Here is a 12,817-nt window from a genome sequence, read left to right as displayed (position 1 = left end):
GTCTCTTGATTTATCGACAAAAAGTAACTAATTTACTCAAGTACTGTCCTTAAGTAGAATTGTGAGGTACCTGTACTTTCATGAATGTTTCATTAGGCTACTTCATACTTCTGCAGCACTCTACATCTCAGTGGGAAATACTGAACCCTTCACTCCACATTTACATTTATTTGATACCTTTAGGTCGTGTCCACCCAAGCGTGTTTTCCTAGCTGAAAACGCCAAGCGCTCCTCTGAAAGAGACCAGTTTGATAGCGCTTTGGAGGTGCAGTGTCTATTCATCTGAAACGCTGGTTGTGTCTGGTTGCTATGATATGAATATCTGTGGAAGTAAACAAGTCGGCCATTGCTCTGGATGAAGGGAAGGCTGAAGCGCGTAGGAAGAGAGGATGGACCCGCCGTTTTATGTGGGTTCATGCAAGATACTCTGAGACCAACAGTATTTATTTCTCATCTATTGATGTACATGCACAATGAGATGGCTGGTCTTTGTGGAGTTTGTTAATTTGTTATATTTATGATGATGTATTATTATTATTATAGGGCAAGATAAAACTTTATTGATTCTTCGTGGGAAATGCACAAGCTACCCAGCAGTATAAACTAGCTCCACCTTTACCAGCTAAAACACCAAAGTAATGTGCTGTACATATTAATGCATCACTTTATTATACTTAAAAACTATGACATACATAATTCTGAAATGGACCATTCTATATAATGACTACTTTTACTTAAACCTGGGGTAGGCAGCTTTATTTGTGCCCTTCTGGTCAAAAACTCTTCCATAATAATCTTTCATCATATTGTAATAAAAAAAGAGAGAGAGAGAGACAGAGAGAGAGAGAGACAGAGAGAGAGAGAGAGAGAGAGAGACAGAGAGAGAGAGAGAGAGAGGGAGAGAAAGAGAGAGAGACAGAGAGAGACCCTATTGTCTCCCCCTCTAGATAGGGGAGAGGGAGAGCTGTGGGAAGGGGTCTCACTCTGTTATTTTTGCTTTGCATCTACTGCAGCTTTGTGCAAGTGAAATGTGTAATGCAGGATTTTTTAATTGTAACAGTATTTCAACACTGTGTTATGAGTCAATTATATGTGTGACATTAGCAAACATTTGCGAGTTGCAACTTCAAACACAAAGACGAGCTTGCTCTCTCTTCCTGTTTCTTTCAATCATTTGAACACAAACAAGCAAAGGGGTTTCACTGACACAGTAAATAATCATTAGTCGCAGCTCCGGCAGGAGAAAATCAAACAGTTATACTCACTCTTTAATTTGGAGCGTATTTTGTTGGCCAACTTCTTGATGTCTGCCATAAGGTCCTCCAGCTCAGCCTTAGTTTCTGAGGAAAGAAGAGGAAAAATGGAGAGAAGCAATTACTGGACTTAACTGACTCCTTTATTCACACAAACCAGCCACTTACACATAGACAGAATCAATATTGACACACAAAAATTATTATCTGTCACTCCCAAGAGGTACAAACACTTCATTAGCTTCAGTCCCCAGCAGCAGGGTCCTTCTCCGTGCTTCTCTTTGGTACAGAGAGTATCGGTGTCATCACCTGCCTCTACAGTCCACTGTCCTTTCTCTATCCAGGCACACCCTCAAACATACACACCGTACAGTAAAGACATCAAGATGAATCTCTTGTGGGTTGATGGGTACATGTGGGTGTTGACAAGTAAGATTTGCTATTTTGGTGACCAGAGAAACAAGTGAAATCACAATGGATTGCAGCAGGAGATGAAGTTGGGCAGATTTCAACGATGATCAACTGAATCCCCAACTCTTCTTCAGCTTGACATTCTGACAGTTTTCTAAATAGAAACAGTTGTTGTCCAGGGGGACACAAATGTACAAGAGAGTCCCAAATCACAACAACACTACAGCTGGCTTAATTGACATAATGAAATGGCATCCACATAAATTCAGATGCTGATCAACGATCCCAGAGGCATCTAGTGTGAAGTATACTGACGCTTTTATTTAGCTTTGGCTTGGTGTTGCGTGATTTTGTTTCAGTTTCTCTGCTGTGTGTCTTGGACCTGCAGAGTGGCCAGAGTGTGAAAAAGCAGTTACATAACAACACCATAATAACTTTGATTGTAAAGGGTGAATCATGTTGGAGGAGTTTGGGGGGTTTCCTTTAATTGGTCAGTGTTCGTTCCTCATGTCTTATCTTGTCCATCTGTATATCGACAGTTCTTCTCATCAGCGCAAGCTTCAAAAGGCAGCAGCGCTGAAGGACTGCTGGAGGGACTGTCTCGTCACGTTGCCTTGCTGCTTGTATGACAACTTAAGTTTTCTTTTAATCCTTTCTTCCTTCTGTCGCACATGGGAGATGAAAACACATTTTCTCTAACGTTGTAAGGCAGGCCTATTTGCAGTAAACTCTTTAATTGGGGCTTATTTCACACATCAATCAATGATCTGTCGTAATTGAATAGAAAATTGGAACAGAAAAAAATCACCTTCCTTGTTTTAATTACCTCAGAATAAAGACCGACAGAAGAGGTTGTGTGGCCTATTTGGTGCTACAAGCTGCTTCACCTTTGGTCAAACTGCCATTCAATTAAGTGTTCACTTGTAGATTCTTAGAAGTGTATAAATAAATCCTACTTCCTCTTCGGTAATTCAAGGCATTTACTCTTTTTTCTCGATCGGAAGGGTTTGTTTACTAGTGGTGCCACGCTGCTGATTGAAGGCATTTTTTGGATAGATATACACCAAGTCAGCTCCCCTCAATGCTTCAGGTGAGTGGCACAACTCTCTGACACACAGAACAAACTGTGACAAACACAATTGTTATGTGACTCGCAAGATTCGTTTTCACTAGGCAACAATGCAGGAATCAGGATACCATAAATATCCTAACCTATTCATAACAATTCTTATGGTTATGAAACCATGACATCATGCAACCCCGGTGATTGCTTTTAAACTTACAGTCACACACACACACACACACACACACACACACACACACACACACACACACACACACACACACACACACACACACACACACACACACACACACACACACACACACACACACACACACACACACACAAACTAACTAACTAACAAACCTGGGGCATAAATTGCCATTTTTAGCACATTGAAAGAAGTAAGGAAGTAATTCCTTAAGAAAACCAAATCTCCATATGTTAACAAGCCCCAGGAGCCATAGAAGATGGTCCTTACAAATTACTCAAGTCAAACTACTCAATCAAACCAGACTGCCTGCGGCCCTTCTTCATAATGACTTTGTTCTTGCATGTTACCTGCTTCTTCAGAGATGCATAAATCACAAAGATGAATAAGAGACGGAGGGTAGCTCTACCGAACTGAACCCCACAGCTAACATCTGAATCCAATTACAGACAGAGCCTCACTGGATAATTGGATTACACTGTATGAGAAAGACTTAAATCACTGGTAGATTTTAAAAATATTTCCACATATTTTGTGATAAGAAAGAAGCTGAAAGCTGGCTGCCCCTCAATTCTACATTATTCATGACTGTCTGAGATATCACACTGAAAAACAGCCCACATGGCTAGCATACTGAGCTGTAAACTCAAACAAACAGACAAAATATGGAGGATCAACTATTATAATAAGGCATAATTGTATTCGCACTGAAAAATATACTGTGTGTCGAATGAATCCTAATCAGCAGCTGACACCAAACACTAACTGGGATAAATCCTCAAGCTTGTATGATAACATAAAACTATAACAGCTCAGTGGAGATAGAGGACCTATTACACAATGATCAGCAAAGTATACAAGCTTTAATCTGCTTAACAGAAACATTTCCATATCAGCAAACATCAGCCTGTGGTACATGCAGCTCAGCAGGACAAAGCAGTGGACATGCAGAGCGCTAACTGATAACTTCAGACTCGTTCATTTCACACCCTACTGCGAAAGAGATGCTCCTTTAAATGAAAGATAGCTGGAGCGTGAGCAGATTTTCCTTTCTGATATCTTTCTCTTTTTTTGATTGCAACAGTAGAGAGATGACAGGAAATGAGGTGACAGAAAGGAGGGATGACATGTAACAAAGGTCCCTGACACAACTCAAACCAGGGAAGTTGCATCAGCATCAGATACCCTATGGAGCTTTTGACCACTAGTAACATGAAAAGAAATGGGAGTCCCCATCTTTTTTTATTGTGTGCTCATGCATGCGCTCAACCACGCAGTATTAATGGAGATTTCTGCGAATGGTTTCACACTATTTTGCTGATTGACAACAGTTGGCAGCAGCAATGTGCAAAAAAAGCCCCCACGACAATGCACCAATAACGGCAGAGACATAATCTGCAAACAATAGTGATTAATTAATGTTCAACAAAAATCAGCTTTGCAAACTGAATATTTATGAGGAAAGAAATGCATTTAATGCATGTATTAGGCTTCAAGGATACGTGCAACATTAATGTAAACATTACTTTTGATTGCGAGACAACTCCGCAGGGTGCGATGAGATCATGGAGGATATACGGAGACGCCAGTCCATCGAGGAAACAAACGATAATTACTTCAAGTATTTGAAATATGTCAAACTCGAAAGAAAAAACTGAATATGGAAGAAAGTTGTTTGCGCAAGTTATTATAAAACAAACAATTGCAGCATTACCATATCCTTGGTGTAATTCTGCATAAATTAGAGTCTCTTGTCAATAACTTAAATGTATGCAGTACAGTGAGTCGGTCAAGGTCAGACACTGAGCTGAAGAGGTGGGCTGAGGTCCTCAGGACAAAATGAATAAACAGTACTCTGTGGTGTGTGTGTGTATGTGTGTGTGTGTGTGTGTGTGTAGCGAGAGTTGCTTCATAAGTGTTATTGGTTATAGATCACAGATTACCTGTTTAGGAATGTAGGTACACTGTAATCTGTTTACCCTGAGTCTAAATGAAGATAAAGGAAGGTACTTCCCAACACTATTTTGAATATTCATCTTTGTGTCCACTTGTGCATGTAAAGGTTATGGAGAAGTGTTGCCCTCGCCCCTCTGTAACCATAGCAACCTCTAACTTGCTCCATGAGGGTCAGCTGCTCCTGCATTACAGAAAAAATGCAGAGTGTGTGTTCAGGATTCAAGCTGTTTATTGCCACTCTGGTTATACAAGTACAAAACGTGTGAAATGCTTGTGCTGGGAGGCTCCATTAAAGAAAAAATAACAATTAAAAGGAAAACATAAACAGTAAATGGTAGATATAAGGGAAAATTAAATAAAACAGAACAAAGGAAAAACAATAACATGGCACATTCTATTGCACAGGTTGGATAGTGCGTTTGCGTGTGTGTGTGTGTGTGTGTTTTTGTGTGTGCGTGTGTTAAGGAGTTAGATTAGATTTTCCCCTCATGGTAACCAAAACAGGGGAGGCCAACCTGCTCAATCAAGTATCTATTCAGCCTCATTATTGGCTGCCTGAAAAGAGGAAGAGAGCAGACCCTGATGAATAAGTAGAGGGAGAAGTGAGAGGGAAGCAAATTAGAGGGCAAAACTGAGGAGTCAATTGAGCTGTGGCTTCACACTCTGTCCCTCTCCCAGACACTCTCAAATGAAATCTTCAGGTCATGCTTGTTGCCATCATTAAGACTGTGTTGCTATGGCAATGTGTGCAGTCGGTCCTCTCGCCAGCATCAGATTGTTGGAGGCAGAGGGAGAGAGATGCTGTGAGGCAGAAAGAAATGCAGGAAACGTGGAAGCTAGAAGGGTAAAAAACAAACAGAATTCCAGGATATTTATCAAAATGTAATAAATCTATTTCAAAGGATAATTAGAATATTATTTATATATTATAATATAATAATAATATGGAGATAAGATAAGATAAAGTGACCATCTGTTTTAAGAAATAATCTTGCCTTTTAGAAACATCAACAATATCTTTGTGACCTGCATTAAAACGGTTCATGTCATCTGAACCAGTTGGCTCGGGGCTAGGAACGTCTTTCCATTGGATTTCTATTTATTACAATATGAAAACTACAGAACACCAGATTTATACAACAAAGGGCCTCAAAATGACTCAAAACTAGGACATTTTAGTTACGAACCAGATAAGCACGGATTCATTTCATATGTTTCAGTCAAACACTTCAGTTAAGATGGAGATTACTAAAATCTAATTACGTATTGCCTTAGAGTAAAGCCTACTTGGTTTGTAGCTGTGTTCACTCTTTTGTAACACGTTTTTAACACATATCTGCTTCTTTGGGGTAATATGCTACTCCAGCATAGGTTTTAACATACTATCTTTATAAAATACATAAAACATTGACTATGAAGTTTAGTTCACTTAAAGATATTACAAATATATCAGTACTTGCAGTATAAAAACTATTAAACTAGTATTTTACTGAGAGTATTTTTTTAAAGTGTACTTTCATGAACTAAACAGTGGGCTACAAGTTAATAACTAGTAAACTAACAGTATACCTATAAGTTCACTTATAGTATAAACCTTTTCAAATGTCCTGTTGCAGTGAATGGGAATGACATCGCTGACAGGAAGTTCACAAGGACCAAGGCAGTTGCCTAGCAATGGAATTCCGTTAAAAAGGTCTAAAGGTCACATTACAAAATACAACTTCAATTTAAACTATTGTAACCTCAAAGCTACTTGTATACAAATAATACTCAAAGTGTACTTTCATAAATTGAAAGGTGAGCTAGAAGTATATATCGAGTAAACCATAAGTATACCTATCACTTTTAGCAGTTACAGCACAAAATAAAACTGATATGAAAACTACTGAACTGTGTGAATTATGAATGTGACGAGTAGTGTAAAAGCACCACGAGTGGTCAGAAGACTAGAAAGCCAATTTCCTAGAAGTGTACTACCTTTAAACACAAAATAAAACTTAAATATAAACTATTGAGTACTAAAAGTGGACTAACTTTACAATTAAAGTAAAAAGTGGGCCAATTTAGTCCAAAGAAGTATCAAAGTAGTACACTTAGAAGTATACTACTAGTACAATAACATTAGTATACTTATTACAAATAGTATCCTTGAACTTTGCTTAAGCTTATTTAATAAAATAAACTTGACGTATACTTCTTTTCGGAAAGAGATACCATTAACCAAAACGATTTGCGTTGTAGCGCGAACACTTTGTTCTGTTGACAGCCTTTGCACCAGATCTGATTTCTGATTTCCCCTTCACTATACTTCCAGCCGCCATGTCCACTGATCAGGACGATCACTTAGCATCAGATTACTGAGTTCAGTAAAAGAGCAGAGCAGTGCCCGTTCAAAACAAGCCTGTTGGGAACGGCCTGTATGCTTAGCCTCCAGTGTTGCTGCTCACGGCTTTCTTAAAAACCGCTCGTCCAAACAACTTCTCAGTTAGATGAACATCCTGGAAGTCCTGGACAATTTTCAAAGCTACAACACCAGCTTTGGTCCTACAGCAGTAGCATTTATCCACTGGTATAAGAACACCATCCAGGTTTTTCCTTCACATCAATTTACACTCCTTATTATAGCGACACAACATGTGTGCGTGTGTCTCAGTCTGATGTCAGGGTACCATGACACTGACAAGACACCGAGCCACTTCTGTTTTCTCCGCTCTAACTGAGGGTCAATTTCTGCCACTCCAATCGCTAACTTGCAGCCATTATCTTTTTCTCCATCTCTCTGCTCTCTCTGCATATTTATCAGTCCTGTGTGCATTTGTGCCACTCATTGATCGTCTAAAGTCCAGTTGTCTGATGTTTCGGAGAGACAGAATGTGAGCTCATCCCTCAAACATTACTGATATTTGCCTTACTGCAGGGATCAGGATGAACTCAGGTAATGACAAACTGAGAGCACAGATAAAATGTAACCAATACATCACACTTCCTCCTCCCTACATTTCCAGTCTAACAGTTGTTACAAAGATTTGCTACACTCAGTGACAAGTGTTGCTATTAAAAATCCTTGTTACGGACTTTTAGACTTTTTCTTCTTTCCATGATGAATAGTAAATAAATCAATATAAAAATAAGAAAAGAAGCACACTCCCATGCAGCCTTTATTGTTTTACAACATTTGCGAAACTGGATAACTTTTTTAAGTTCCAGTGTTGAATTTTCTTTTTTTTTTTTAAATGAACAGTGTTTGGCATAAACATATTTTTATTTAATAAAACCTCAACACTTTGCAAGCAAGAGTTCAAGATGTTGGGACATTGCCATGTAAACATGATAAACCACGTTTATCAAGAACATTTCTAACTTTAAAAGTCATTAAGACTACGTTCACACTGCAGGTCTTAATGCACAATTATGATTTATTTCCCTAAATTTGGCTGTTCACACTACGTCTTTTAATGCGCCCTGTCCACAGATTCCTGTTTTTAACAACTGTGTTAGCGAACATGGCAACTGCCGGCTTAATGCTCAAAACAGTGTGTGGCGACTTCACTATTAACTTAACTTCACTATCCCTCCACTGGCCGCCTGCTTCACTACTGTCCTCCATGTTTTTATTCTGTTCATGGCTCCTGTGGCACACTTTTTTTTTTCAATCAACTTTATTTGTCATTAATTTACAAAACAGTACAGCGAGAGTCAGAATGACATCATAATCACATTAAATGCAACCTGGTTGTTCACATGGCAGTCACATTCAAAAAAATCTGATACGTATCCGACTCAGTAGCACATTTAAAAGTGGCCTAATTTTGATTCGAAAATGTCAGATTTAATGCGACTTGTGCTGTTTGCACCATCAAGAGCAAATCATGGGTCACATATGAGTGAAAAAATTTGACTCAGGTCACTTGGAACTGCAGTGTGAACATAGCTTTAGACTTATATCTATCGTCAGATTGTTTCTGCAGCAAGTAAAACGAGCAGATGTGGGTGTTGTACCTGATTAAGTCTGCTAACACCGTCCACCGCTCTAACAACCTATTTCTCCTGAAACATCTTCCAAGACAGGGTTACTGTGAGTGTTACTGTCACTCTGAAGCCTCTTGACGCTTCAATTTAGATTAGTGCATCACCACCACACGCCTCTCGCTTGACCGCTGGCTCAGGAGTCAAGGAGGACAGAGGGCAGTTAAACTGATTTATCATACTAGCTTTGACCTCTGTTATGTGCATAAATGCATGTGTGTCCTTAGCCTTGACTTTGACTGACCACATCTTATTAACCTCACTTTAAGATGGATATTAATATTCCACAGTATAAAGCTGTGTCTTCAATAGCTGTAAGGAGACATCAGCTCGGCCAGTATGGGGGAGATAAAAGGGAAAAGGAAATAGAGAGAGATAAAGGAGAGACAAAGAAAAAGGATGGTTGAGGAAGAACAAAGGGAATACAGAGAGCCGGGGGAACTTACACAACACTTTCAGATTTTGGTGGAGGGTGGAGGAGCTTTGGCAAACAGCACTCCGAGGGTGGGAGTGCACGCAGCCAAAAACTGATACTAGAAATAGTAACACTCACAGGCTGCAATTAAAACAAGCATCTCCAGAGCTGCAAGTTAAAGACTTTTAAGAGTCAGAGGAAAGATGCTCTTTAGAAACTGGGGGCTGAGAAGACTGAGGAAGCACACACTAAACGGCTGGAAAAACAAACTGAGATTGATGTTGTTGAATAAACTCTCAAGTATCATGTTAAGGAGCAGTTTCTCTGCAGCTAATTAAGCTGGAAGTCTAATTACATTTTGCATGAGCATGGTGGTGGTCCATGCAACAAAATCCTTGTCAGAGGTGTATAATTCAGACTGCACCACCCATAATATAAACAATTTCACTTCGCAAATAAGATAATACTGTCAACAGCTGTATAAAATCAAATGCTTTAAGGACTAAAATGTAAAATAAATCAGATTTAAATTGATATGTGTACAAAACCCTCTGTGAAAACCTTCATAATATAGATAAGAATGGAACTGGAACGTCTGGTGTCCGTAAATGCTTCTGAGGTGGAGATTTCAGGCTCAGAGGATGAGGGGAAAACTCACATTCTGCACACTACAGGTGAATAAGGTAAACATTTTAACTAACATACTGACACATAACCGTGAAACGTCCCCAGTTGATTGCTTACGTTACAGAGGCAAATAGCCAAAGTGTAGGAAAATAAACACCTCAATGTGTATTTTGGTTGTTTTCTTTCCACTAGTCTGAAAAATGACATTAAGAATGCAAAACAGCCCAAAATCCCCAAATCTTAAAATCAACATTTATGCCTGTAGTGTCTCACCTTAAAGACTACCTCCAACCTGCCATACGCCTTATATCATTTTCATATCAACCTCACACTTGCCAAGGAAAAGTTGAGCGTAAAGGCCACTGATGCTCCTGCAGCAGTCGGAGAAGCATTCATCACTGACTTCTGGACTTTCGTTATGGAATTTATCAAGTACATCTCATCGATCAAAATAAGAAGAAGCAGCACTGCACAAGGCCAATAAACAATACTAGAAAACAAAACAAATAATGAAATTATTTAATGGGCAATGTGAATTCAATCATGCTTCTAAATATAAATCCATTTCTGTCTTCTCTTCCTGCATTAGAGGAATTTGCTCATGAGGGAACACAGGTTCAATACCCATTATGACCTGATGGCTATTACCTAATCTATCATCATTATTGAACCTATACTGTACAGAGATGCTGAGCACAGCCCACACACACAGAAATCCTTAAACACACACACACACACACACACACACACACACACACACACACACACACACACACACACACACACACACACACACACACACACACACACACACACACACACACACACACACACACACACACACACACACACACACACACACACACACACACACACACACAAAATGACAATTCCCTGGTGGACATTTGCTATGCTTCATTTAGGGGGTGGGTGAACTGTGGTAATGTGTAATGCAGGGCTGAAGGTAATATTACACAGAGGCGGCTGCTGCATGTGTGTCAGGATGCATGTGTGTGTAATACAGGCTTCTCTAGTGGGCTGGAGTTAACCCCCTGGAGATCACCAGCAAACGTCTCAGTCAGTGAACACAAAAGCTCTCTGAGTAGTGGGGGAGGAAGAGGAGGAGGAGGAGGAGGAGGTCGGGTTCGTGAAGATGGCCCGGTGGGTGATGGCCTCAGGAGATGTGATGTGATTATGAAACTAATCACCCATGACAGAAACAGAATTTTTACCGCTGCAAAACGTTATGCTGAATTGTGAAAGACTCACTGTCAGTATCACACACTCAAAGGCTCAGCACGTATTTTCAGAGTAAAAGAGAGGAGAGGATTTTGATGAGAAGCTACTGGGAGTAAAAAACACTCATCAGGAAGAAGATGCGGTGTAATGTTCTGCCCTGCCGGCTTTCCCATTCACACAGACATCAGTTTGGCGCTGTAGCGGTGCCGGCTCAGAGATCTGTTCCCACATTGTGTCTCCGTGCCTTTCACACAGACAACAGGGCATACTATAGGTGGAACGGCCCCGCAAAAAAGACTGTGTGAAAGAGGCTTTTGTATTGCAATAAAAGTGACTGAAAAAGCTTTAAGCCATATTCATTTAAAAATGATGACCAGATTGACCTTTTATGTGAGCAACATTTTAAATACAACAATGAATCACTGTAAATCTTAAATCACATAAAAATGTCATTGTGAAATTAGTTTGGATACCACACTCCAGTGGAGACAGAGCAATGTCATAGACTGTTAGCACAGCAGTCACAGAGACGCCAACTGACGGGCAAACAACAACACTGCATAGTTCTTAAGATCATTACACCATCCCTAGTTTATACAAATTATCTTATTTTTGCCTTTTTCCTTAAATAAGTTAAGATCTTTTGGAGGAACTTTAACTGCCACTTGGTTGCCATCAAAGATGTAGTGAGGAGCTCAGGATGTTTGTTCAGGCACACAAAGCACATGACTTTGACAACAGAGACAGGAGTTTGTGTCTCGTCGCCTCAAATCAGTGTTGCCTTCTTTTGATTTATTTAATTCAGGGGGAATTCATTGCCTCACTCCAGCTGCACTGAAACCATATTCCAAGTGTATCTTCAGCCTCAGCAGCTGCATGGCTCTGGAGATAGCTCGATCAGACTAAAATAGACCAACAACTACTGCAGGCTGGCATTTTTTGGCTTTTAGTAAAATATCCTGACAACTTTTGGATGGATTGTAGGTTTGGGACAAAATATCAATACAGCAATATATCGTATTGTTTCCTCATGCGATACATTATCGATACATCAGAGCGAATAATCAATATATTTTAATTAAAGAGAGAATTGTTCACCTCAGAACTGTTCTGTTGGGAAGTCGGCCTTTTGCCAGTTTATTTTACATTGGAATGATAGCACACGTGGATATGAACAAGTGTGTGTGTGTGTGTGTGTGTGTGTGTGTGTGTGTGTTAGAGAGGCAATTAAACAGGTTGTTAAGAGTATATGCTCTTTGTTGTATATTGTTTTATTTCAGTTCTCAAACACTTTTATTCTTCAGTTACACAGTGATGTATCAAAGATAATTTTGTTACAATGTATTGAGATTCACAGAATCATAGCATATTGTTGATAGCGTCATAGCGTAGATTGCCATGATATTTGGAACAGATATGATATTCATGGTGCCCAGAGGCTGAATCCTAATGATTTGCTGATCTTTTTAACTTTCCTCTAGTTTGAATTACCTAAAACATTAATCATGCTTTAGTTGTCAGTAACGGATATTGTCAAAAGTTATGAGAAATACTGACAGTGAACTTCTTGCAGTCTTACTGCATTTACATTAGATCGATACATTCAATATGAGCAA

At 39.5% G+C, this 12,817-nt stretch overlaps 1 protein-coding gene across 1 annotated transcript in view; it reads right to left on the bottom strand.

Annotated features, from left to right (window-relative positions):
* The window catches only part of stx1a (syntaxin 1A (brain)), a 58,668-nt gene that overhangs the window by 16,887 nt on the left and 28,964 nt on the right, over positions 1–12,817 (bottom strand). The window contains exon 4 of the mRNA XM_083914363.1: positions 1,266–1,340. Coding sequence (XP_083770489.1) covers positions 1,266–1,340 — 75 coding nt within the window. The remainder of the gene's footprint in view (positions 1–1,265; positions 1,341–12,817) is intronic.

Source organism: Echiichthys vipera (genome assembly GCF_963691815.1).
Source record: "Echiichthys vipera genome assembly, chromosome: 5".
In the NCBI taxonomy this organism is placed as follows: domain Eukaryota; kingdom Metazoa; phylum Chordata; class Actinopteri; order Perciformes; family Trachinidae; genus Echiichthys; species Echiichthys vipera.
The sequence above is the reverse complement of the archived record's forward strand: the minus strand, read 5'-3'. Positions and strand labels throughout refer to the sequence as shown.